Source organism: Camarhynchus parvulus, chromosome 10 (assembly GCF_901933205.1).
Source record: "Camarhynchus parvulus chromosome 10, STF_HiC, whole genome shotgun sequence".
NCBI classification, from domain to species: Eukaryota; Metazoa; Chordata; class Aves; order Passeriformes; family Thraupidae; genus Camarhynchus; species Camarhynchus parvulus.
The window spans coordinates 18,936,984-18,964,694 of NC_044580.1; the positions used below are offsets into that span (position 1 = coordinate 18,936,984).

The 27,711-nt window shown below is 47.4% G+C and overlaps 2 protein-coding genes across 3 annotated transcripts in view; one reads left to right on the forward strand and one right to left on the reverse strand.

Annotated features, from left to right (window-relative positions):
- The window catches only part of SMAD3 (SMAD family member 3), a 68,277-nt gene extending 59,226 nt beyond the window's left edge, over positions 1-9,051 (forward strand). The window contains exons 8-9 of one of the 2 annotated variants that reach the window (XM_030954963.1): positions 2,016-2,160; positions 4,780-9,051. In XM_030954963.1, coding sequence (XP_030810823.1) covers positions 2,016-2,160; positions 4,780-4,903 — 269 coding nt within the window. In that variant the 3' untranslated portion in view covers positions 4,904-9,051. The remainder of the gene's footprint in view (positions 1-2,015; positions 2,161-4,779) is intronic. The other variant, XM_030954962.1, reaches the window with a different exon arrangement.
- A 1,350-nt stretch (positions 9,052-10,401) lies between these two features.
- AAGAB (alpha and gamma adaptin binding protein) lies at positions 10,402-27,598 on the reverse strand. Its single transcript, XM_030955548.1, has 10 exons — positions 27,504-27,598; positions 23,304-23,494; positions 22,719-22,815; positions 21,962-22,051; positions 19,438-19,521; positions 14,651-14,733; positions 14,156-14,249; positions 13,440-13,544; positions 13,092-13,141; positions 10,402-12,507 (listed from the first exon to the last, which is right to left on the reverse strand). Exons 1-10 carry the CDS (start codon positions 27,577-27,579, stop codon positions 12,430-12,432), a joined length of 948 nt encoding a protein of 315 aa, XP_030811408.1. The 5' UTR covers positions 27,580-27,598; the 3' UTR covers positions 10,402-12,429.
- Positions 27,599-27,711: the final 113 nt, after the last annotated feature.

A 27,711-nucleotide genomic window follows, 5' to 3' on the forward strand; every position in this document is an offset into this window, starting at 1 on the left:
CCCACAAATTCTCTGGAAAATCTATTTTACTCTTTAGATGCCACTTGACAGTTCCAGCAGGGTATTTTTATAGCTTAAGGGATGGAGGAAAGCTGAAGGAAGCTGCTGTGGAGCCTTCAGTAGTTGCACTACATTAATCCAACAGAACAGAATCTTAGCACAACTTAGAGCAGAATCTGCCTTGTTCCTTCAGTGTTTTATCAGTCCGTTGTTGTATCGTAATTATCTCACAGACACATTGATAATTTTGTTTGTGCCTCTAAGTAGTGGTAAGAAATTTCTCTTAATTTAGATTCACCCATAATAGATTTAAATTGTTCTTTTTTTTCTGGTCTCTAGTAAAATCCTTTCCTCAGTGTGAATTGGTTTGTTCTAAAGAAATCACATTTGCAGACACCTTGTTGTTCTGGTTACAGTCTGAAGTTTTTGCTGAAAGATTACAAGATAATTTGTTTCATCTACTTGGGAAGAAAAGGCTTTTTTGTTAGATAAATGCAAAAAAGCTGGTAAGAGAGGAGATGCTGTTTGAAATGGAATTTGGTTATTTAGCTAAGCTTACACAAGCTGACTTTTTTACAGTTAAAAGCCTGTATATATTTAAAAACTGAACTTCTTTGTTTAGAAATATTTGAATTCTTTTCTTTTGAGAGGAGATCCATACGCTCCAAGCTCTGGCCCATCTTAATGGGTTTTCTTTCTCAGATGCAGCTGCCAGTGCTGCAAATTATGACTTAATTCCCCACCACATCACAGGAGTCCACCCTGGCTGGAGTCAACATCTGCAGACACGAAAAGCCCACATTTCCGCTCAGACCCAGCTCAGGCTCAGTTTTTGGATCCAGCTCTCCCCACTTTTGCCACAGTCCTTGGCCGCCTGCTCTTCACATCTTTGCTGGGTTTGAAGCAGTTTCTTCATTGCCTCGTTGACAGGATTGAGTCATTGCTGCTCTCCCCATGGAGGGACCTGATCCCAAGTGCTCCCAAGGGCTGGGATCCAGCCCTGGGATCCCCCTGGAGTTAATTCCTCCTTCCCTGAGCTCAGCCTGGCCCTGACACGTTCACATTTCAGCCTTCCCTTCAGGCTCCCTGAGACTGCAGCCCTGGGCTCTTCCCTGGTTCCAGAAGTGGGCAGTGCTTCCTGCAGCTGCTGTGGTCACCCTTTGCTCCACACCAGATGAGTCCAGCCCAGGAGAGGAGGCTCACAAAGTGATTTTTAGCAAAACACAATTCATCCCACTCCAAATGTTGTTTTTCAGCCTTGGCCCGTGTGTAATCCCAAATGAGCCTTAGCTGAGTGCCTGGTTTCAGAGTTTAATTTGTTTATGGTTATCTGGGAGAAAGCAAACATAGAAACACTTTTTTAAAGAGTGGGCCATTTATTTATTTATCTAAACTCTGAAGGATGTTATTATATTTCACCTTTTTCCCCTAAGAACAGTTGAATAACTTGTTCTCAGTTGTTTAGCTGGGGCTGAACATCAGGGGAAAAGCTTGTGTTTTGAAAGGAACATGTTTGGCATGTGATAGTGAAACTGGAGAGAGGATTTTAGCAGGAGCAGCCCTGCCACCAGCCCTGGCACCTCTTTAACCCTCAGAGCTGCTTCCTGGAGTGTCAGAGTGGTTTCACTGCAGAGCTTCCCCATTCTGTGACAGACTCTGTGTCAATCCAGCACAGGGAGCTCCTGTGTTCAGCCTGTGCGTTCCTCCCCTCCAGGCCCTGCAGGGAACTCTGCTGCTGAGTGCACACTCACAGTCAGGCTTTAAATTACAATAGGAAGGAAATGGTGTCCAGGAGAGAGAAGGAGGTTCCACGGGAGGTTCCCAAGCCTGGTCTCTCCAGTCACAGTCTGCTGGGGGGCTCCAGCATTCAGAATTCTCCCTGTGAAAATGTGGCAGCCTCCATTCCTGTTTCTGGGCTCTGAGGACATGGGAAGGCAGCCTGGAATTCTCTGAAAAGCCAGAATTCTCAATGCCATCGAGCCAATGCCGTGTCCCTGCTGTGTCCTTTCCCCCAGGCTGTAACCTGAAGATCTTTAACAACCAGGAGTTCGCGGCGCTGCTGGCGCAGTCGGTGAACCAGGGCTTCGAGGCCGTGTACCAGCTGACGCGCATGTGCACCATCCGCATGAGCTTCGTCAAGGGCTGGGGCGCCGAGTACAGGTGGGGCCTCCTGGGCTGCTCCAGCCCCTGCTCCCGGCGGGCAGGGAGAGCCCTGCTCAGCTGCCACTGCTGTCTGCAGGGGGGACAGCCTGCTCAGGAGCAGGGATGGGCTGTGCCTCTTGAGAATGGGTTGGGGGTCACCCCGGGTCTGCTCCTGCCAGCCTCAGCTCCTGGCTGGGAGAGAGAGCCCTGCAGAGCTGTCACTGCTGTTTGAAAAACGGGAATCAGCCCAGTGTCTGTTCAGGAACACAGATAGGCTCTGGCTCTTGGGAGTGGGTTGGTCTGGTCTCTTTGTGGGATACACCTGGAAGGCCATGTGTGGTAGGAAGCAAGAGCTTTATCTGGAGCACACAGATAAATCCACATGGTCCATGTAGGAAATGCAACATTTTTTTCTTAAAATTAGGTATGTTTTGGGTAGGTTGAGTGTCTTAAGACTGCGCTTCTGTCAAGACAGGATTATAGAATCCTGGAATGGTTTGGGTTGGAAGGCACCTTAAAGCCCATCCAGTGCCACCCCTGCCATGGACAGGGACACCTTCCACTGTCCCAGGTTGCTCCAGCATGGCCGTGGGCACTTCCAGGGATCCAGGGGCAGCCACAGCTTCTCTGGCACCCTGTGCCAGGGCCTCCCCAGCCTCACAGGAATTCCTTTCCAATACTCCATCCATCCCTGCCCACTGCCAGTGGGATCCATTCCCTGTGTCCTGTCCCTCTATGCCCTTGTGGAAGTACACTGTGAGTGCTTCCCATGGTTGGATGTAATGCTTCTTTTATTAGGGACTAATGGGATTAAAATAAAAGCAGATTGGCTTGGAAAAGTTCTATTTGAAAACATGAGAGTTGCTACAAAATTATAGTTAAATATTATAGTTAAAATAGTTAAGTCTTCTGATCCTTTCCTTAGGGGTTGCCATGGGGCAAGTGGGAGAATGTGGGAGCAGCAGGATCACCGTTTTTCCCAGTGAATACTGAGGCTAAAAGGGAGATGCAGGCAGTCTGGTGTGTGGGATGGATGATGTGGTCACTCACATCAACCATCCCACACACCACTGGACACTGGAGATGCTGTGGGAACAGAGTATTCCATAGTTTTGCTCTGTCACCCCACTGGTGAGCAAACATCTGAAGGAGAGCAATCAGGGATGGATGGTACAAGCATGGGAAATGAAATTCAGTGGAAAATGGGTGTTGTTTTCTGAGAGGGAAAGCTGGTGAGGTGATATGGAAATACTGGACTCTGCACCCTTTAAAGCTGTGGCCTCACTCGAAGCTCCGTGGGGTCACTGCCATTCCGGGGCTGCTCTGCTGCCGGAGGGGGAGAGGCCTCAGGACCAGCTGGGGCCTGGGCCCTGCACGTTGCTCTGCCACTTTCTTCATTTCTCCAGATGTTTGGAGTCCATTTTGTTTTGAAATCGTCCTGAGCTGGGGCCAGAGCAGCTCAGGGCTGGCTCCCAGCCAGGCCCTAATGAGCTGCAGAGGAGTGTGACTTACGGAAAGCCAGGGATCCCTGCAGGGCCGGGGCTGCTCTGCCCATCCTGCCTCTCCGTGCCCCAGAGTTCTCCATCTGGTGCAGAGATGGAGATGTTCCTGTGGGAGCATCCAGAGGGCTGTTCCCTGATTCCTGGTTCACCTTTGAGCAGTCTGGATGGGGGTGTTTAGTGCTCCTCTGTGCCAGGGATTTGGTGCAGGGAAGGGGGAGAAGCCAATTCCATGAGCAGCCTGTGGTGGACAGGGACAGGGATGGTGGTGGGAGCTCAGGGCAGCCCCCCAAGCACAGGGTCCCCTGTTCATCTCTGGTTGTCCCTGGCTCCCACAGATTTCAGGTTCTCCCTCCCATCACCAGATTCCAAGGGCAGCTTCTGTGGGAAGTGGGGGTGTAAAGCAAAGCAGTTTCCAGGCTGTTTCTCCTGCTTTGTAATCTCCCTCCTCCACAGCAGCTGTCCCTGCCTGGAACAAGACCTCGGCCATGCCTCAGCAGAGGAGGGAGAGCCCCTGGCTCCATGTCTTGGTCTCCCTTTCCTTCTTTTCCTCCCCATCTCTGTGCTTTGCCTTCTGGAGATACCCACAGGGTCCGGGCTCAGGGAGAGCAACAGGAGGGGAACAGGGATTTGTGCAGGGGAGGGCCAGAGCAGCTGAGCTCTGGCCCAGCAGGGCCCATGGATGCAGGAAGGATCTGCAGGGTTTGGGGTGAGCTCTTCCCAGCACTTCCACATTCTACTAAACCCAAGGGTACAGTAAAAAGTGAATATCCTTGTCCTGTGCATAGGAAAACTGAACATACTTGGTGAACATGGACCTTGCTGTCTAACTAGGAAAGGTCTGCAAAGGAAAAATGGGTTTTGCTTAGATCAACACCTTCCTTTCCCTTCAGGGAATCAGCTGCCTGTTCCCAGGAATCTGAGCAGTAAATAGCAAGCTGCTCCTGTGGGATCATAACGAATATGGAGGGATGTAGTGGGTTTTTAAAAGAAATCAGGAGCACAGGGCAGAGGCTGTTGCAGAGGAGAGCCATTCCTTTGGCCAGGGTGGTTGTGGAAGCAGCTCAGGAGCTGGGAAGCCTGTTGTGTTTGCTGAGTTCTGTCAGACACGTTGGTGTTGTGTGCTCTTCCCTGGCAGGAGGCAGACGGTGACCAGCACTCCCTGCTGGATCGAGCTGCACCTCAACGGGCCCCTGCAGTGGCTGGACAAGGTCCTGACACAGATGGGCTCCCCCAGCATCCGCTGCTCCAGCGTCTCCTAAGGAAACCCCTCCTGGGGCCCCTGGGGAACAAGGACTCTCCAACACCCTTAGCAAAGGCATAGTAAACAACTCCCCAGTTACTCAAGCGATGAGAAAAAAAATCTGCTTCAAAAACAAAAAAGAAGTGGGTTTTCTTTGTTTTGTTGTTGTGTTTAAATACCCATTTAAGCCACTTCCACTGAAACTGTCGGCACTTTGGTCGGGCTGCAGTTGGAATTTGGAGCTGGATTTGGTGAGGATAAAGAGCTGGATGTTGTTTCAGTGGAGAGCATGCACTGCTCACCTGCCTCCAGGCTGTGTGTGGCACAGGAGCCATCCCAGCTGCCAGGAAACTTCCCCTTCCCTCACACAGCTCCAGGCTCCGCAGCATCCCAGAACACCAGACGGGGCTCTGGGATGGCTCCTGTTCGTGCATTCCTCCACCGCCCACCTGATCCACACCGGTACTGCAGCAGCAGGGGGAAGGAGGCATTTCAAACGCCCAGAAGAAGGAATTCCCCCAGGAGTGTTCTGAAAAGGAAGGAATTTCCCACACTGGACTTGCAGCAAGGAGGCAGAGCCTTGCCCGGTGCCCGGGGGATGATGCCCTCATGGATCAGCCCGGATTCACATGGAGCAAAAGCCCAGTTTGAGGCTCTTTGTGGTGTTGCTGCAGCGATTTCTGACTGGAGCTGCTCCCAGAGGGGGAATTGTCCCGTGGGGAGCCCTGCCTGGAGCAGCTCAGGCTCACTCTCTGCAGTCTGTCTGCATTAACCACAGCAGCTCTGGGCTGTGCTTTCCCAGCCTCTGCCTCTGCAAAGCCCGAGGGGCTCCGTGTCCAGGTGGAGCAGGGATGGGATGTCCAGGCCTGGCTGTGGAGCACCCCTGGAGGGGGATCCCGTGCTGTCACATGCAGCAGCCAGGACATCTCAGACACAACCAGCCCTCTGTGGGAAACTGTTCCAGCTGATGAAAACGCTCTAAGGATGTGGTTTTGCCTGGAGAAATTGGGAGAGTGTGTATTTACTTGTATTATAAAATGTTCATTTTAAACATACATGCTCCAGACTGTTTAATATTTTTTATCCCTGCAGCAACTGTCATGGCAAACAATTTCCACAACTGGAAAAAACCCTTAGCACTTGTTTTTATGGTTCACATTTGCCAAATAAGTCTCATAACTTTGTCAGTGCTGTCCAATTATCTGTTTCTTTATATCTGCAGTGAATATCTTACGCATTTGTGCCAAAATATTAGAGGGGGAGGGGAGAAAGTGATAATCAGTTTCCTATGGAAATCTTTTTTTTTCTTGTTTTTTTATCTATGAAAGACAAACAAGCTGGATGTGGCTGTGGGAAGGACTGACTGGGCTAGACTTGAGGATGGCTTTGATAAAGCTTTAGTCCTGCAAACTTCTGTGGGAGTGCCCTGATCCACCGGGAGAACTGACTGGATCAAACAGCCACCAGGAATTTCCATGCTCCTCCTTTGCCAAGGCTCGTTCCTCGAGACCTCTGCCAGCCTCTCCTGCTTTGGCACAGCCCACCACTCCTGGAGCTGAGGGCACCCAGTGCCACCAGAACAGATCCCAGAGGCCACTGCTGCTGCTGCCTGAATGCAGATGAAGGGACGGTTTGGGGAGTTCCCTTCCAGAAACAAGGAACTGCCTTGTTAAACATCTGAAATGTAAAGAGGACTCTCATGGTGGATGTGCTCCTGGTGACTTTGGGATAGCCCGGCTGAGTCTGGACTGGAGCTGCTCTGTGCAGCACAGCACAAGCAGCACTGGAGGCTTTTAGATGTTTGATTTGTTAAATTTTACAGTGTGTCTGATCTGAGTTACAGGTCTGCGTGCACAGACTGGGGCAAGAAGAGATCTGTATAAAATAGTTTTTTGGGCCTTTTACAAAGCAGGTCTGTTGTCATCATGGATTGGTCCAGCATTGGTTCAGATACAGGTTTCTAACATAGCTGTAAAGAAAAGTTTATCCTGAATTTTGTAGAAATATTTGACTTTTGGCTGTTTAAATGAGAGGCGAAAAAATGTGCTCTGTAGAATGGCTCCGGGTTTCCTCCATGAGTGTCTTATTTGCTTATTTTGGTGACAAATGTTGTTGCTGTTGTCCTCATAATCACAGAGGAAATTGGACTCTGTTGCCTCCTCCATTAACCACAAAAATGCCCTCTGAAATCCCAGAGGGATTACAGGTGATGGTGTGAGCAGGAGCCCAGCCTGATCCAGAGGCCATGAGTGGGAATAAATCCCAACTTTAATATGAAATTTGCACAGAGTCACCTCCTCAGCCACCCTGGATTTCCGCTGGGGACCAGAGCTACAGCCCCTTGCTAAAGGATAATTAATTGCTGACCAATATTAATTGAGGCCTTTTGAAACCCAGGATTCAGATGATGCATAAAAACTTTGGTTAATCTCCCCTCATCATCTCTTAAGTGAAATGACTTCCACTGGAAAATGTGAGCTGGCCCGGCAGTGCAGTGAGATAAAGGGGAGATTATCTCCACTCCAGCATTAATTTCCTCTCTCCCCTTTGTTTGCTGCTCCCTGATTCATGAGAGCTCTGTGGGTTCTGGAGTCACCTTGGGGAGCCCAGCAGAGCCCTGGGCAGGGATGGGGCTGAGCCCAGGGATGCTGTGCCCACACTGCCTGGGATGCTCCCAGTTGCAGTGGCTGCAGATGAGGTGAATTCCTGTTCCTGTGGCCACCAAGGCCAGGGAGCGGGGATTGGGCTGGGATTGCTGGGGGCAGCAAGGCCCTGAGGGCACGGGAGGCTTTGTTTGATTTCTCCTAGAACTTGATGAAAGCAGCTTTGGTGTGGAGCTCAAAGGGATGGGAGCAGCCTGCCCTGGCTCAGCTTGCAGCTCCAGGCTGGAACATCCTCTCATTTCATGGCAGGCTGGGCTCGTTTCTCCAGGATTTCACCCGGGTTTGTTCCTCCAGAGTCAGTAGCAGGACCTTTGACTCTTCCCTTGGTGTGGCTGCACAGCAGGGCCTGGCTGCAGGCAGAGGACACCCTGTGCTTTCCCAGGCTGTGGTGATCTGTTTATTGTTAATGTATTGAATTGCAGGTTGTATTTTGTGTTAAGCTTGTCTTAGGAGTAATCCAGTGCATTTGACTTAATCTCCAGCAATCAGTGTGCATATGCACAAAGAAGGAGAAATCCCATCGTAAGGCATTTCCCTGGAGCTCTGGCTGCCCCTGTGTGCCAGGAAAAGGCTGAGGGAGCCCCTGAGTTACTCACAGTTTCCTCCCCCTTGCATCAGCGTGGTTGAACCCTGCAGGACCCTCTGTGGGGTGAAGGATGTTCAGGACTCATCCCAAGCAGCCAGTGGTGGCTCCTGTGCCTTGAGCTGCTTCCCGACTGGAAAAGCAGGAAAGCCCAGCCCAGGGAAGGACTTCAGCCACGTGCACAGCACCCAGAGCTCTCCTGGGTCTCTGAGGGGCACGAGGGTGGAATTTCGTGGCTGTGCTAAGCTGGGATGAGAGCCAGGCCCTCTCTAGTGGTGGCCTGAGCGGTGTGCTTGAGAAGTTCAATGTTTTTTACTATGTACCTGCTTTTGTATTTATGTGTCTGTCTTGAATATTCAGATGAATCCAATATTTAATTTGTAGCAGAAGGGGCAATTAAGGACTCAGAGTATTAAATCTTCCATCTGCTCTTTGCTGATGATTGCTGGAAATGAGGAGTTTGTGATGTGAGAACAGAGCTGAGCACAAAGTCCCCAAGCCCTCGGGAGCCACGGTGCTGCTGCTGCACCAAGTTGGGGTCTCCGAAGGGCCCTTGGGGCTTGATGGGGCTTTAAAAACCAAAACCTGTTCCTCCAGAGCTGCTTGGGTCATCCCCTGCCCCTTCTGGAGCTGCTTGGGTCATCCTCTGCCCCTCCAGACCTGGCTGGATCATCCTCTGCCCCTCGAGACCTGGGTTCCTCCTGTGCTCCCCCAGCCCAGCTGGGTTCCCCTGTGCTGGGACACCCAGCCCTGCCCCGGATGGATCCACGGGAGCTGTGGCTCCTCCCTGGCTGTCTGTCCATCCTGTCCTCCCCTGCAGCATTACTACCTTTGTTACTCCAGGCCTGTCCCATGTATGCCCTCCCTTTCCATGTGGAACTGTAAGGTCTGTTTTTGACATTTTAATAAACTTTGATTTGAAAACTGAGGCTCATGAGCACATCAGGCTGTCAGAGGAATGTATTTAAGGACACCAATTGACAGTTTGGGGTGTTGCCATGACAGTGACTGGGACACAGCAGCATCCTTAGGTTTGTGCAATCCCAGTAAAGCTCAGTGACAGGTAAGACCCTTGTTCTTTTTACAGCTGGGACAGTTTTGTTCAAGAATTTAAAGCCAAATATATAAAAAATAAATTTAAAATTGCATTTAGTTCTTTTAACTAATGGGACTCGGGTGAGTATAAGTGGAGTTCTGTGCTCCAAGGATTTACTGTTCTCCAGTCGCTGGAGAAGTCAGGCACAGTTGAGCATTCACAGGTTCAAAGTGCCACTGGAATTCCACTGTAGGGAACTGGGGAATTGTAACCAGCTCAGGAGAGCAGGAGCTGCAGAGGAGCATTCACTGCTCAGTCTGCAGTGCCCTGTCAGGAGCAGACCCTGAATTCCTGCTGTGTCTCCATAGAGGAGCTGCAGACACGAGTCCAGCCAGTAAATCCTGGAGAAATCCCTTGAGGAGCAGAGATTCCACCCTCCCTGGTGAGCCGTCCATGGCTGCCCTGTGCTCCTGGGGGGGAAGTTTTCCTGATTAACCCCCAGGCTGCGATGCCACTGCCCGGGGCAGAATTCCAAAGCCCATGGCTGAGGGCGGGCAGGTGCCAGGCCGGGGACAGTGACAAATCCCTGGCATTCCGTGGCTGGGGCAGGCGCCGAGGCTGTGAACTCCTCACGGCCCCCGAGGGTTTCACTGGAATTCTCTGCTTTTGGGCTGTTTTTCCTGACAGGATTTACGAAAACACTTTTTCCACTCGGGTTTCCAGCCATGTGGTAATGAAGGGTCTCGTCCAGGCTCCGTGCTGGGCTTGCCAGGGCTTGGGCAGGCTGCAGTGAGTCCGTGCGGAGCTGGGGGCTCTGCTGGCTGTCCCCTGGGTCCCAGTGTCCCGATCCTCCCTGCTGGACACGGGCAGTGAGAGGAATTAAAAACCTCAAAGCCTCGGCCAAAATAAAGAGTGAACTGCCACGGCCTGGAACGGGTGCTTCAGGTCAAGCTGGGTGCCAGGGCTGGGCTGGTGGCAGGGAAGTCTCTGCCATCCCAGAGCTTGAGCTGCAGCCTGGCCTGGAACACTGGGAATGCCAGCCCAGGGCTGGGAATGCTGCAGCAGCAACAGCTCTGGAAATGGGACAAGGATGTCAAACCTGGGGCTGTCCCTGCCCGTGGCAGGGTGGGACTGGAGGCTTTTAAGGGCACTTCCAGCCCAAACCACTCTGGGATTCTGTGAAACCAACTGGGAATTGTTCTACACAAAGAGAAACTGAGTGACAAACACAAATCTGCTTTTCCACTAATGCCCCTTTTATTCATTTCTGTAACTTTTTATTTTGTAAAGAAATTCTGTAGCCAAAACCAAAGGGTCTCTTCAGAAAAACCCCAAACAACCCACAAAAAAAAACAACCACCAGCAAAGTAAACCTTGATTTTAAACCACAACACAACAACCTCAAAGGATCATTAAATTATTTCCCAGTGTCTCCAGCCACACTTCCTGCCTCCATGATTTGTGCCCCTACAGACAAGACCCACATTTACAATAAATCATGTTTAAAAGAGTTTTGAGTATGGGAATGAGCTGCTGCTACCTCATAAAAAGGCAGCAGAGCACTGGGTTTTAACTGATACAATCTCATTAAATTTAAAAAGTCACATCCCTATCACATGTCTAAAGAATGGCTTTATAAAGTGTCCAAGTCCATTTTCTCTTCACTGCCTCCACTCTATTCCCTTGGCACTTTGGCCATTTATCACCACTGCACAACAAAGATTTAGAAAGGGCAAAAAGATTCTCAGCTACCGAGAAGCCAAGATGGAAACCATTCATTCCCTGCTTGGAATGAGCCACCTGCAGCTCTGTGCCACATTCTCTGTGCTGGGAGAAAGATGTGGGAGAAGGTGCAGTCACAGCAAGGCCCCGCAGCTGCCTGGGAAGGAGTCCCTGGCAGGTGTTTCCTTGGCTGTCTCATATTCCAGAATTCTTCCCAAAACAGGTGTTTCACCATGGGGGAGCTCCTGCTCCAGCTTCAGCTGTGAAACACTTCCCAAACTGCCAATGAGGCTGCAGTTCTTGTCCTTGAACGCTGCAGTTTCCACCCAGGAAATGATTCCCAGCATTCCAAGAATGATGATTTACATTCACCTTTGCTTCATCATTAAAAAGGGAATTCAAGGAGCACTGTGAAAGTGCCTGCAGCACATAAAGCCATCCAAGAATCGATGGCAAACCCGTGTCCTGGGACTTGGCAATTTAGGGACATTGGAAAAGTTAATTTTGAAATTCCTAACTGAGGGTGCTTAACAGGGTGGATTTTCAGATGGATAAGGACAAGTTCTTGGGGCCAGACTCTTCCTTATGGAATCTGTTGGATCCTCTTCCCATGGATCCACTGCCTGTGCCTGCACAGAGGAGCCAGGGTGGCATCTCCCCTTTCTCCTCTCACTCCTCACCAGGCTCCACCTTCCTTCCATGTCCGTCATTCCAGAGGCTCTGTGCCCTGTGCTGCTGTGGAAGTGATGGGGGCTCCCTCCAGGAAAAGGGAATTCCTTCTGAGCCCTGTGCCTGATGGACACACAGGAGTGTGGGCACTGAGCCCATCCAGGGGCACCGAGGGCTTTGGGAACTGAGGCCAGAGCTCCCCAGAGCAGCTCTGTGCACTCTGCCAGGCCTTGCACAAGGTTTGGGCAGGAATTCCACCCCTGGAGCAGCAGCAGCCATCTGGCATTCTATTGGGAATCTAGGAACTGTGGACAACACCTGACACTCCAGGGAAGCCCCCATCCTTACACAGGCAAAATCCAAACAGAATCCGAGCCCGGGGCCACATGAAATGGCTTTGGCACTTGGCAGGATGGAGCTCAGCAACCTCCTCCTCACAGCTCATCCAAATCTGGCCAGTCTGAACTGGGAAAAGCTCCATAAAACCATCCAAGAGCCCTACAGCTGAAAAATGCAGCTTGGAATTCAGGAGTGACTTCCCAAGCCCCAGCCCTGTGTGCAGAGATAACTGGGAGCACGTTTGTTTATTTAAACCCCAGAGAGGAAATCATAAAAATGTTCATTTATAAAATGTAAACTCATCACTATTTCCTCAAACCACACACGTGTCACCTCCCAACGTCCTCTGGGAGAGGAGACAGGACAGTCAGACAAAGCCTCTGGAGCCAGGAGATGCTGTGGAATGTGGAACACAGGGAATGCTGTCACCAAGGGAAGCAGCTACAGCTAAATGGGGTTTTTGGCAATGAACACTAATTCAGGGAAGGATCATTCCCTCAGGATTGCTCTGGCACTTCCAGCTACAGAGGAATTCAGTTTTCTTCATCCGAGGAGAGACCTTCAATCTCATCCCTGTCTCCTCCAATTGCCATCCAGAAGGCTTTGGCCACCTACAACGGTAAAAGAGATGGGAAAGGGAGAAAATTCCCATCACATGACTGAAGATTTTGTATTTCCATCCAGAGAGCAGGAACTGAGCAGCAGCTAAATCTGGCAACCAGCTCTGTGAGTGCAACACATCCTCTCGGAGGTGAAGGAATTTCAGCAACACAGAGGCAATGGTTCAGGTCATGGGAGGCACCTGTGCTGCAAAGCCTGTGCTATTTAAGGCATCATTACATTTTCCAGGAGATCCAGACTTTTCCACTGACCTGTGGAAGCTGGCCAGCACCCCCAGTGACTGCAGGGCTCTCAGCTCAGAATTCAGAAAGGGGAAAGTATTTTTTTAATGGCAGTAGGGTGGAATGAGATGATCTTTAGGGTCCCTTCCAACCCAAACCATTCCAGGATTTTATGCTTTTCTGGTATTTCAAACTTCCAGGTTATTCAGTTTTTGGGAGATACCTGACAAGTCTCGTAGGACTGTGTGGTTTGTTCTCACTACTCTTAATCCAGGAACTCTGCAGGACCAGGAACTGTGGCTTGGAAAGAAATCACCCATTCTACTGATCCCACCCCAATTCCCAAGGCTCACCTTCTCTGCGTGCAGCTTCCTCTGTTCGTGAGGCAGCGTGGCAGCTTTGTCTGTGGGGAAGGAGAGGAGTGGGGCTGTGAAGCTCAGGAGGGAACAGAGAAAACCTCCTGCCCTCGAACTGGGAACTGCAGAGCACCTCCTGCCCCGGAATTGAGAACTCCCAGAGCAACATCTGCTGCTTTCAAGAGCATTATCAAGATGAAGAGCAAATGAATGGAAAGAGTAGCTACCTCTAAAGGACCTGAGGCAGGAGAACAGGAATTTCACAGCTTCCCAACTCACTCCTGGCTCTCTCTGAGTCCCTGCAGGAGGTGCCAGAGCTCAGGACCATCTCTCCTGGTGCGTTACCTTTCATTTCTTTCAGCTTTGAGAAGAGCCTTTCGAAGTTCTCCAGGTCCCCATCCCTCGTGGTCAGGCTGGCCAGCTCCTGGATGTCCATATCCAGCATGGGATCTGAAATACAGCTTGGTTGAAATTATTCTGGTTTCTCAGCAGAAAACCAGGATTTTAACAGCTGCAAATCCCATTTGCAAATTCCAATGTCAAAGAGAGAAAGAAACACTTAATTTACTGATTGCTCATAAAGACAAATCATGGCAATTGTTATAGTGGTGATTAATTTTATGGAAGAAATCTTTCCGTCAGGGTGGGCAGGCCCTGGCACAGGGTACCCAGAGCAGCTGTGGCTGCCCCTGGATCCCTGGAATGTCCAAGGCCAGGTTGGACAGGGCTGGAGCACCCTGGGACAGTGGAAGGTGTCCCTGCCATGGCAGGGGGTGGAATGGGATGAGCTTTAACCCAAAATACTCCAGATTCCATGATTCTATGATGCATTACATGTAAGCTCATCCAGTATTTAAGATTTCTTGCTGATTCCAGAACGATCTGCGCACACACAGCCACAGAGTGAATCAAAGATGATGAGCTGATGAGACCACATCAAGCACTCAGGTGTCACACAGAGCTGGTAAGGCAGTACCCTCTCCTGGAATGCTGCAGGGATTTCTGGCAGTGCCTGTGTGCCCCACGCTGCCCTGTGTCCCTGCCAGGTGTGCTGAGCTCACCTGCAGCACTGTCAGGCTCCAGGCTGTGTGTGCCAGCTCCATCCTCTCCACCATCTGACTGAGATTCTTCCCTGTCTCCTGGGTATGGGTTGGACTGGCAGGACACAAAGATATTTCAGTATCCAGTAATGCATGAAAAAACATCAGCAGCAAATCAGGTGCTCCCAGCTTTTCCTTCAAACCCTTGCACTTTATCTCAAAGTGTTACTGCACAACCTGTGCCATGAAAAGCCCCTTCTGCAGCACTGGGAACTGGGGCTGCATGAAGGGATTTCAGGATGGATTCGCCAGGGTTTTTCCAATAACACCATGGAATGACAGGTTTTGTTGTGCCCCAAAAGGGGTAATTTGGGTGTAATCAAACCCATCTTGCATGGAGCTTTTAGTGCTCTTTCCTTTGGCTCTGTGGCAAAGGGGAGGTCCCAGCCACCCCCAATGGATGAAGGCAGGGCCTGAGCAGAGCAGGAACCAGGAATTACTGGAATCACTGTTTACTTCTGTCTCCGGGGTCTCTTCACAGCCACGGCTCCTGTTTGCTCCTGCCAAGGTGCTGAGGAGACCAAAGCCCTGGGTCCTGTCTGCAAACAAAGCACAAATTGCAAAATTACTGCAAATACTGGAGCTGGCCAGGTGGGAGAGGGAGTATTTCACAGCACCATGGAAAACTGTGCCAGTGCACTTGAAAACGGATTTTAAGCAGAAATTTCACATCAATTCTAAGCTTTAAACTGTGTCTGCACCGTTTGCTACTAAATATTCCCCCCAGGGAGGAGAATGTGAGCCACAGGAGATGTGGGGTCTTTCTAGAGCTTATTGGAAGGCTCTGCTCCGTTGGGATCTGAGCAGGTAAATTCCAAATGGGGCAGCTGGAAAATCCAGAAGAGAATTTGCTGTTCCTGGTGCCCAGGTTTAACCTCCATGGGAAGCAGCACTGAGTCCGAGGTTGGATTCAGGAAAGGCAAGGACAGCCTTTGCTCACACCGTGAACAGGCTGAGCACGACAATAATGGCAAAGAAAATTGTTAAATATCTAATTCAGAATTCCTGGGTGGATTCATCCATCAAATCCAGGGTTTCTTCTCACTGCAAGGTGCTCTGGGCTCTCCACACTGCTGGCCTAGGGTGTATCTCAATGCTGTTTTAAAACCCAACCTAAAAAGTGATTTCAAACCTGAACAGTCATCTAAGATAATAAATGTGGTGCAGTATTTTTAATTTGAACTGGCTGTATTTTTAAACCTGTTTTATATAAAAATATGTGCATAATGGATATGATGAGGTGTTTTTTACTAAGTCAGGGTTTTCTAAGTCAGTTTACTACTCAATACAAACTGGCCTTGCACTGAGTAGTAAATATTTGCAGTTACACAAGGCACTCAGGAGATTTTTCTGCAAACCTTTGTATTTTAGTCAACTAAAACTGAAAAAATGTGAAGATATTGTACCAGAAATAGCCAGGAAACAATGACTTCTGCCAGAAGAAAGATTTAATGTTACTTTTTAAAAGCAGTATGTTCTAAATTATTACACTCATGACTAAGCTCTAGACTCAACTGTTGAGGTGATGTCATTTGGATGCTCTGCCCAAATTTCCTTGCCATTTCTCCAGCCTCTCATTCTGAGGGGTTGGATGTGTAACTGGGCCCATCCAGCACTCACACAAACACATCTCCATGAGAGAATTCCTGAGCCCCATTCCCTGTTCCCTGCTCCTGCAGCTGATCTGCCCCATCCCTGGCAAGTATTTGGGGCCACTGGCTCTGCTTTATCCCCTTTTGCTGCTTTAGCAGATCCCTGGCCAAAGGGGTGGGAAGAAGTGAAGCAGTGGAGCTGAATGAATTCCCTGGAAAACCTTCAGCTGCCCGTGAAGTCCAGCAGGTCAATGAACAGGGACTGGAGGATAAAAGTTTGGGATTTGCATCCCAAAGCAAAGCAGCTTTCCCAGTTTCATGGGCTGAGCAGAGAGCTGGCTTTGGGGAAGCTGTGAAGGTGGACATGGAGCCAATTTCTGAGTCACCTCAGGCAAGGTTGGACACTGCAGTGCAGAATGTCCTGGAGAGAGAACATTCCCACACTGGCAGAGGGGTGGATGCAGTGATCTAATCATGGCCCTCGTTCATAGCTGGGATTAGTTTGTCCTGCACAGAAAAATGGCAGTGGCTCCACATTGCCTCCTCCAATACTGCAGAACCTCAGCCAGAGTTATTACAAATGTCATCCCTCCTGAAAAACCTGGAGTGTGCAGCAGGGATCTCTGAACAGCAGCTATTTGTTCCTGGATCCATATTTAGGGAGGAGGCAGACACAACACTTGGTTGCAGGCACACCCTTGGAAAACCCTTCCTATAAACTCCATTTATTGGATGTAAAAGTTATTTCAACTTCTGGGTGCAATTCAGGAAGTGGGTGATGCCTTACACAGTGTTCTTGAGGCACGAAAGCCAAAAATTAGCTCATCCCACTTATTGGAGGAGTCAGTGGCTACGGTGGAGCCCAGAGCAGCTGTGGCTGCCCTTGCAGGGGTGGAATGGGATGGGATTTAGGGTCCCTTCCCACCCGAACCATTCCCTGATTCCATGCTCTGTGTAGTTTCACAGGAATCACTCATGATGCTCTGAACATGGATTCAGCATTCCCAGATTCCTGTTTCATGGCCAAGTGTTTTCCACTGCCTTTACCTATTATTATTCCTCCTGTCTCCAGCTGACACAGGGTGATCCTTACACATAAAATTCGAATTAACACATCAAAATTCACAATTTGTTTAAATGGCCTCCCTAAATCAGGTTAATTGGCTGTGATTAGAGCCAGGCTCATTCCTGGCCCCACCTGAGGTAAGCAGCTTCACCTAGGATCACTCAGGCTGGGATTTAAGCAGGAAAGAAGCCAAGCAGCCTTTTCTAGAGGGCTGGAAATGGTTTCTCTTCTTACCACAGAGGCTCCTGCAGAGACAGGGAAGGTTAACAGCAGTTTAATACCTCTGTGGGGAGGGAACTGTGTTATCTGGAGAATCCCTCATGTTCTCCTGCTCAAGAAAACGTCCAGAGAGTGAAGGGAGCTCCAAGGCCTGGAGAGCCAACCTTACACCAGCTCCAGGGAGGATTTGTTCCTGGCAGAGTCCCAGGTAAGGCTGCTCGTTTGGCTTGGAGTAGAGATAATGCTGCTCCATTTACTCACAAAGCACATGGCATTGGTTACTTGGTGTAAACTTGCTTCTAATTCAACTGTGCTAAATTTAATAACCCTTTTTATGGATCTGTATGAGAATGATGCATTTAATGGTGAGAGAAAAAATCTGAAGTTTAAAATTTTAATGAATAGGTGTGTTAAAAAACCTGCAGGTTGACAAGAATTGTGTTGGGGCTTAAGGCAATAAAATACTGAGTTTGGTGTTTGTGCTTGAAAAAAGCTATTCCTGCTCTTTCTGTAAATCTAAATTCTCATGGAAACAGGTTTTTGAATTAAGGCAATGCTGTTGAATTCAGGCTGCACCTAACACTGCTATAAGTATTTGCTAGTAGACATTTACTACTGGAACTCTCTTAGGGTCTCTGATAACTCTTCCCTGCATGGTTTTTAACCAGCCAGGAATTACAGGTCATTTTCAGTGGAAAAGCTAAAGTTGGATTTACATGGCAGCCAGTTTCTAGGATCTAGAGGAAGCTGAAAACAAAAGATATGTTACACGTTGTAAAAAGTTTTATTTTAAGCAAAATGAGCTCAACAATTTCCCTTTGAAGGCACAGTCAGGCTGCGACACCTTCCAAATATAGCTCACTTCCTGAGGGGTTTGTGGTGGTGCAGCAGTGCTGTGTGGGGCTGGTGCTGTGCACAGAGAAAATCAGGATTTTTCAAGGAGCCTGACCTTTACAGAACACACCAGTGATGTGCAGGAATTTCCCCCCTGTGAGGAACTGAGCATGTGACTAAATTCTGCTGTTCTGTAAGGTGGCATCTGCCAAATACAGGAAATGTGTTGTTAAAAAACCATTTTTAGCACAAGTGAGATAACCTGACACCATCTGCCTGGGTTACCTGGTTCTCTGCAATGGTTGCACTGAGTCAGACCCCACCTTCACCTCAGTTCTGATGGGGAATGAGAAATCCTCAAAAAGCTGCATTAAAAAATGGAGGCTAATAATTCTCATCCTGGTTTTACTGAGTCCCAGCAAGCACCTTGCAGATGCAGGGATTAACAGCAGCCTCTCAGGGCTTTAAATCATTCCACAGTTAATGGCTGTAGGAAGGGAGAAGCCACAGCAGTGGGAAATGGGACACCAGGGAGCAGAGAGGTGTTGGAAGGTTGGTGGTGGGATGAGGCTTTGGGAACAAAAAATTCCAGGCCAAGCACTCCTGAAGAGTTTTATCTTCCTACATTTTCTGTAGCTGTTTGTGTGATTAGAAAGGTAATGAAAGGTTTTCAAGTAAATGGAAGGATCTACCCTTGTAACCACAGCATTTCCTTTTCTGATGACTCTAAGGCTAAAGTGATTTTTCCAAATTCTAACTCTACCTGATATTCAGCTTCCTCAGGAAATTATCTGGGGTTGCCCATTTTTTGCACTGTTGTAAATAAAATCTGTGGTTTCCATGTACTCAAGTGGGGTTTTCTGTAGCAAAAACAGCCCTTAAATGTTTGACATGGTTCCTTTGCCAGATCTCATCTCTGCACTTGCTATTCTTCTCCCTAGTTCAAAAATTGAAAAAACAAACCAAAAATCCCCTACAACAAATGTGGAATTTAACCTTTACTTCTACACTGAAGCATGTATCAGTCTGATAAAGCTGATAACTACAAACTATTTCCTACTAGAGTTTGGTAGAACAAACTTTGAGTTTTCATTGCAACCTGCAGAATTAATGGAATATTTAACTCAAATTATTGGTAGAGTGCAAGTTAAAGCAGAGAGGGAACAGGAGCAGGTGCTGGAACAGGAGCAGTTTTACACAGAAATCCTTTCCTGTGAGGGTGATGAGGCCCTGGCACAGAGAAGTTGTGGGTGGAATTGTCCAAGGCCAGGTTGGGTGAGCTTGGAGCAGCCTGGGGTAGAGGATAAGCTGAGCTTTAAGGTCCCTCCCAACCCAAACCATAAATTCTGTGATAAATCTCACCCACTGCCTGTGAGCTCATCAGGACATCGAGGGGGGTGAAAGCAATGCCTGGGCCCTCCTGTTCCCTGGGGAAGGTCCCAGAGTGCTGCAGCTGTGCCTGTGCTGACCCAGCTGCTCCATCTGAGCTCCCCCAGCCTGCAGAGCTCAGGGCCAGGCCCAGGGGCACCTACCACCCTTCATCACCACGTTGGACCACACGTTGGCGTTGAGGGCCTGCACGATGCGCTTCACTCCCGTGGACTCGGGGAAATCATCTGCACAAGAACACAGAGAGGGGCTCTGAAAACTCCTGAAAACAACTCCAAACACCATCCCATGCCTCCAGAGGTGGGGCTGAAGGCCTGTCCTGGCTTCTCACAATCATTGTCAATTCTGCTCCTGGTACAAAACGCAGATTTTTCACCTCTGATTGATGAGAGGCCAAGTAAATGTAAATTAATGCCTCACTTCTTGGGCTGAGCTTCCAGGGATAATGAATTGTGAGCTCAGCATTTTGCAGGTGTCTAAATTAGGGATAATGAATTGTGGGCTCAGCATTTTGCAGGTATCTAAATCCTTTTTGTTAAATATTTAGCAGGAAGCCTACATTAAGTAACATCTTTATAGCATATTATAAAAAGTATAACATAATTTAATATAAATATAATTATTTTATAATTATAAATATTAATAAATAACAAAACAGTAGATTATAATATGACAGTATTATACTTTACAATATATATATAAATTTTATAGCAACAGACAAGAAACTTGCATCTTTCACCCCAAGATCTTTTACAATGCTGTATAGCATAGAAATATATTAGAAAGTAGATACCAGAATTATTTTTCTTTCTTTTAGAAAGTAAAGAACTTGAGACAACCATTTAAAAAGGGTGTGATGCCTGTAAAAATAGAAAGGAATATTGTAAAGCTGTCCCCACAATATCTAACTCCAAAAGCTCCAGTAATCCTGGGAATTACAGGAACTTGAAAGCCCAGGGAAAGCATTATTCAGATTTTAATTTATTTACTGAATAGATCTGACACCACTTTGGATCAAGTCAATTTTCCCATTTCCTTGGTTTAGTCAGCTTCCCATGTTTGTACAGGTTGACAAAGGAAAAAAAAAACCCACCCAAACAATCCTTTGGATACAAAACTGGTTTTGTTTAGAAATCAAACTCAAGTGACTCAGGGATCAGGTGCAGTAATTGAAACTGCCTTTAGAAATGCATTTAAGGCTGAAATCAGATGTTTTGCCCTCTGTGATGCTGCTGTTTGGTTTGATATCACAGTCATTATCAAGAGTCTCAGTTTAGAGCTCTTGTCCTGACTGTGCAAACAACTGACAATGAGTCAAAACAAAAGTTCCAGTTTATTAGAGATGAGCTTCCTGAAATGTCAGAATTTCGAGCAGAGATTGGCCCAGTGTGTTTACAGCATCTGTTGTGCCTTTTGTAACTCACCCAGAATGTTTGGGGGGTAAATAAGTTACTCACAGGAACACAGTTCCTCCTCTGCATGAGTCACAGTGAATCAACTACCAGATTAAACAGCTAGGAAAGAACATGTATCCCAATATTCCACAAATTAACATCCTGAGTTGTTATTATTCCCATTAAAGAAATGGTAAAGAGCTTGTTCCCATAAATGGTAAAGAGCTTGTTCTTTACAAGAATTATTCAATAGGAAAATAACTTGATTAAAGGTTACTATTTTTAAAGCAATTAGTATTTGTTTAGTCTAACGAGTCTTCACTTCCGATTTTCCCAGTTTCTGTGAATCAAATCTGTAAATCTCCCTCCTTGACTAAAAAAAAAAGGGAAACATTTTTAAAGGCATGCTGGGGAGAGAGAGGGAGACTTCTCAGATCCTCAAGATCCAATTTTAGCAGGCCCTTAAAGGGGGGAAAGGGGTGGGATGTGTTCCAGTGAGGATTTTATAGTGAATTATTTTTGGTGGCTGCAATATGCTTGGAGAACCTGAAATAGAGCAAATGTTGGTGACTAATTCCTCTCCAGCGGGCAGTTATCTCATTTTACTCCAGAGAGGTAAGGTGTAAATGCTTTTTTGTGTCACTGAAGTGAGGAGATAAGGTTGATGCTGATAAGGCTGTCAGGAAATGCATAGTCACTTTTCAAGAGTGGAACACCACACTTCTGACTCTTCTTGCTGGTTTTTTTTTCAAGTTATAAATGTTGGGCAGCCAGTGATTCTGAAACTGGTTTATTTCCTGTGTAACAGCTCCTGTTGCTCTGAAATGTTTTTAACAACCTGCCATTTTCAGCCTATCATGTCAATGTTTGTACCAAGATAGCACAAAATAATTTTCAAGTCTTTTTAAAACCAGAATTTTTCTGCCCTCATGCAGAAAAATGGTTTTTTAGATTGATTTTCCAAGTGGAATATAAACTTCTGATGTATCAATACAGTCCTAGGGCAGTGGCAAAAAAAGGAGCAGATATTATTTTGACGTAGCTGCTGCATAAAGAGCAGCTGGATTTGGGAGGGGACAAATGGAATTTCTCAGAGGAAATAACCTCCTCCCCCTCCTGACCTTTTATAGCTGAGACTCAGCCCCACCAACCCGGAGCATTCCATGCTGTAATCATGTGGCATATCAACAACTGCAAGGGGCATAACTTTACTTAGAAGGTATTTTTGGGGCACTTTTCATTCTCAAAATGGCAAGAGAAGCAGCAGACCTACCATCTTCATCAGGCAGCTCCTCAGGGCTGAGCTCTACCAGCTCAAAGCCATGCTTGATGCACCATTCTTGAGCTTTCTGTCTGTTTACACCTACATTGGGAGACAAAAATGGGTATTAAAGGAGCAGATTCGAGACCAGTACCAGCATACCAATCAGATGATTTAGCTGTGTTTTATTCCCTCAAAGTTGTGTGCTTGCTCTGCAGTGTATGGGAAATGTATAGCAGCTGGCATGGATCCTCCATTCACTGTGGATTCCAAAAATAGAGAGTTAAACTCCTCCTTGGAACTAAGGAATAGAATCAAATGGTTTTGCAGAGGGTACAATGCAGGTGTGAATGAAAACTTCTGTTAACTCTGGGTTTGACACTGAATTGAGCTGCAGGGATACATCTGCACTTCCCAGCTTGCTGTTGTCTAGAACCACAGCAAATGTGTGTGCTCAATGTCCAAATGTCCAAAAAATGGCATTAGCAACCAAGTGCTCCCCCCTTTTCAGCAGGACTGTGCACATCCAGCAGCAGGAATGCCTTTTAGTGCCCCTGCAGTGGCAGGACAGAGCTGACTCTGAGCAATCTGGTAAAATTCTGATTGAGTTCTAACCACATCCCACCGAAGGTTTCCGTTCCTGCTCCCCAGAGCTCTCCAGGCCAGTCTCACCCAGACTCTGAGAGGCAATTGTTGATGTAATTAGAAAGTTAATTATTATGCAGGCTAATGGCTCTAAGTGAGGATGGGAGTTCTTTGGGTCTCCTACCGTTCTCAGACACTCTGTCACAAACCAGAATCATCACTTCTGGCAGCCACTCTTCTGTCAGGGGCAGCCATTCAGAGACGCCCTCCAGTCCAGTTTTCTGCAGGGGAAAAGAGAAGTGTTCTTTGGAATGCATCCTGCAATACTTTAGTTTTTAATAGTATTAGAATTGAATTATATAAAGAAATGGGCTTTTTTTGTCTCAACTTTTCTGGTTTCTGCTAAACCAGTTTTCACTGCTGCTGGTTTAGTAGAAACAATTTTGGGTGAAATGCCCTGAATATTATGTTTAGCTCCCTGAATTTTGTCTGTCCTAAAGGAGCCTTTAAGAAGCAGCACCAGCTAGGAATAAAGTGGCAGATGGATTTGCCATGGTGGCATAATGGCTCCTGAAAACCCCTCTTCCAGCTGGAGGAGAGGAGTAAGAGAGAAGGAAACTGCTGCTATTGTTAGCAGGGAAATTTAATATTTAGTATTGAATATTGATCTTCTGCCAATGAATAGAACAGCTTAAAGGGGATGGGTGGAGATTCTGGTTTATGGTTCTCACTGTGATAAGGCAGGAGAATGAAGCAGAGGAGCCCTTACTGTTGTGCTGTCAAAGTACACCACAAATGCCTGCACAGCCTCAGCGATCTCTCCAGTCACGTGGAATGTGTTTGGGACCACACAGAGGTGGATATCTGCAGAATAATATTTGTTATCTATCGTCCAGGGGTAGAAATTCACTCTTCCACTTGTTATTGCACCCACAGTAAGGTCATCTTTTCCTGTGATACCTGCAGGAGAGAAAATGGGTGAGGAGGAGGGTAAAACCAGCAGCAAGAAAATAATTTGTCTAGAAAAGTACAGTGCCAATGCAGATCCATCTTTACTATAATAAACCAGTATATAATCAAGATCTTTAAAAATTCAACTCAATTTGTTACTCTGTCCCAGATTTTATTGCTTAGCTTTCAAAAGAGTTTATTTTCTAGTTTTCAATATAAAGTATGACCCAGAAGCTGCAGAAAGCCTTTTGTTTTCCTGGAATTACCCTTTCAAGTGTTAACCTCAAACTTAGTACCTGTAAACAGGATGTATAGAGAGAAAACCTTAACTTTATTACAACCCTTGCATGGTCTTTGAGATGCAAAGATCCGTTTAACTGTGACCAAAAGCTGAAGGTAACTAATGAGAAAATAAACCCAGTTCCTACAATGCAGCTGTAATTCCCATTAAATTCCATGTGGGAGCTCAACCATTAAAATCCAGTGCTTTGCTCAGGTGCTGTCAGGCTCTGCCCTCCAAGGCAGGAACCTTCCCAGGAACACTCCTGGAGCTGAATCAGAGCTGGAAGCAGAGCATCCCATTATTCCTTGAGAGAAAGGCCAGGAAATCTTGTTCAGGCTGGATGAACTCGTGGACACTTTGGAACACAGGTCAATTATTTATAAAATGGACTGAGTCATCCAGAATTGCCTGGGGCAGGAGAAGAGTTAAAGAATAAAGCACATGGCTTTTCAAGGATTTGTATTTTAAGGTACTGAGAGTTCCTGGAGCTGCTGGAACAGGCTGTTCCCCAAATAGTCTGGAGATGAATTTGAATTTATCTGTATCTCATTAGTAAAGAGACAGGAAAACCTCCCTGCCAAGGCTGCAGTGATTTTTACAACTAAACTGCAAAGCTGAGAAATGGATCTGGTGAATGAGCACGGGGCACAAGGCAGGGAGAGCTGTAAACCAGGATTAGAGGAGGAGATGGAATCCGAGGGAGAAATGTGACCTTGGAAACAGAAACCTGTAGCCATTTCCTCCTTAAGAGGATGAAACAGGAGTCTCCTCTCAGGGTTGCTTAGAATAAGAAGTGCCACATCTAAATGATTTTTCCAGGTTCAAGTTTGATTTTATTTTATTTTGGATGGCAATTATTTTTCAGATTATTTCAGGTGATCATCTTTAATCAGATATTCCATGCTAAGACTACCCACCTCACTTTGGAGCTGTGGGACAAAGATCCTGAGTCACCACCAAACAAACCTGGATATTCTGAGCTTTGTATTCCCAGAGGTTTTGTTTGGAATATGATATTAATTTCCCTTTACTAGTGTTTTGACAGTTAAAAATAACTAAGTAAATTAAAATCAATCTGACCTAACAGAATTACAAGTCAATGCCACAACAGCAGGAAAAATAAAAGGGTCCACAGAAATTACTGAAACCCAGAAAATCAGCACTAAGACTTAGGGAGGAAAATGGGGTGAGGAAGAAAATCAGCTCTAAAGTCACTTGAGTCAGTCACCCTAACAAAGACAGAAAGGGAAAGAACCCTCAGAAAAGGTTTTCAAAAGCTGATATGAATTTCACATTTGCTTTGTAAGGGACACTTTTTTAGACGAGTTCATGGACAAATTTAGGTCTGAAAGCACTGCTAGAATGAGGCCATGTCCCATTTCCTATTACCTGCTGCTTGTTCCTGTATTTTAAGGGGTTTTCTTTCATCCCATTGTGCTGCTGGTTACCCATCCTTCATGCTGAGATTTTGCCAGTTCCCTGTGAAATTTCTCTCCCAGTAATTGCCCCGTTCTCTAATACCCAAGTAGTATTTCAACACTTTTAGCGCATTGTGTGTCTATTAATAATTTTTTAATGATTACAACTTCTTTTTGCAGTTTTTTTTCCCCAAAGGGATTAAGATATTTACCACTTTTCATAGTGTTTTTCAGATTGAATAAATGTTTTAAGAACATAATGCCCTAAATGCTCCCAAATCCTCAGAGTTGTCAGGTACATGGAGTAGTTCCCACATTCTGGGCCTTGAGAGCCACCTGGTGGAATAAACCATAAAAAATACTCCTAAAATTACACCAAGGAGTAAAAAGAACCTGCTGGGGAGGAGGGGAGTGGTAAAAATCCAAAAAGAAAAGGAAGAACAATCACATCAGACAGAATGAAAACTGAACCAATCTTATTTGCAGTTTTGTGACAAATACATCACAATAATAACAGGCAGATCTATGTTGAGCACTTTTAAATAGCTTTGTTTTGCCACAGTGTCCCATGAATTAAAGCATTCAGAGAAACCTGAACAAATAAAAATATATCTACCAAATCAGCTGCTTCTCATCCTCAAGCCATTTTCCATTGAACAGGAGGAAAACCCTGGAAAAAGTCTTGGAATTGGCCTGGAAAGTTCTGGCAGGCAGTTTGACCCCACCACACCCTCCCCACTGCTGCCCCATCCCTGCCTGTGTGTCCCTGAATGTTTTACAGTCTGCTGCCTCTGATTTAATGTCACTTGTTATACAAAGCAGGGACTTAACATGCTGATGGTATTTATTTTATCCAATGATTTTATTTCTTTCAGGAGGATTTTAATGTAACCCAGTCAGAGGACACACAGACAGACTCCAGATTTGGAACTGGGAGCAGTGGAAGCTGAGGTATTTCAAAGTGAGTACTAGTTTTAAAAATATCTGAGCTTATATTTTAAGACTTTCTCAGATGAAGTAGCTTTCTGCTCACCTACCTTTTCTACTACCTTTTTCATTTCACTATGCAAAGTAATCAAAGGGAAACCTAGAGGAACCTTAGATCCTTCCAATTTCCTTATACCTTCCTCAAAAATAAGCTAATAATAATATTTGTGTTGTGGAATCTTTAAATAATTCAGTGTCCTGCAGCTGCTTTGACAGAGAAGCCTTTGACTGCATATCTTGTACTGTTATTTTTGTTTCAAAACGTGCTTTAATGAGGTGGAAGGAGCCAGTTCCTGGGGGCAGCCCTGTGCTTGGTGAGGTACTAAATAAGAATTGCTCAGAAAGAGAGAAAAACAAATCCAGAGAAGATTTGAAGGAATTAAATTCTACTTCTCAGTGTGCACAGCAAACTGTTCACAAATTCCCTAAAACCCAGGGCTGTCCTAACATAGTCAACCCACCAAGATCATGAACAGCTTCTTCCTGGAATCCCCCAATTTTAAAAATACAAGAAATTCTACCATGGTTTCCTCTATCAGATCTTGTGTTCCCCTTTTGACCCAGAAAAACAGCAATTGGTTCCCAGGAAAACCACTTCCTAGTGAATGAGTTCTATGTACTCGGTACCCAGTGCGATCTGCAATTCTACCAGCTGCAGGACAGAATTCTTAGCTTTCCTTTTCAGTCCTTCCGCACTGAGAAGCGGTGAATTATTTCCTTAAAGCACTGAGGAGGCTCCTGACACCCTCTGCAAGGGCTCGGGGGCTGCGATCCCCCTGTCCTGAGGGGAGGATTGGGACCCTGAGAGGAGAACTACGCCCTTGACGGGAAAAATGAGAACCTGAGGGGAGAGCTGAGATCCTGAGGGGAAAATTGGGATCGTGAGGGGATGGCAGCAACCCTGAGGGGAAAACTGAGCCCGTGAGGGGATAGCGGCGACCCTGAGGGGAAAACTGGGTCCGTGAGGGAACGGCGGCGACCCTGAGGGGGAAACTGAGCCCGTGAGGGAACGGCGGCGACCCTGAGGGGAAAACTGGGTCCGTGAGGGAACGGCGGCGACCCTGAGGGGAAAACTGGGTCCGTGAGGGAACGGCGGTGACCATGAGGGGGAAACTGAGCCCGTGAGGGGATGGCAGCGACCCTGAGGGGGAAAATTGAGACCGTGAGGGGATGGCAGCGACCCTGAGGGGAGAGCTGCAATCCTGAGGGGAAAAGAGCCCCGCTGAGGGCCGGGGCTGGAGTGAGCCGCTGCCAGCCCGGTTCGCGCGGGTGCGGACAAGCCGCGGCCCCGGGTTCCTCCCGCTCGGGCGCCGCGGCGGCCCCGACTCACGTTTGACGAGCTCCTCGGGCGCGAAGCCCGCGGCACAGCTGGCGAGCAGAGCCAGCGGCCGCGCTGCCGCCGCCATGGCGCCCGCGCCGCACCCCTTCCGCCGCGCCGCTACCACCGCCCGCGGGGGCGGCCGGGGAGGGACCGGGCGGAGCGCGAGCTCGGCCCCGCTGGATGCGCTGTCCCCCCCCCCCCCGGCGGCGGGCAGATG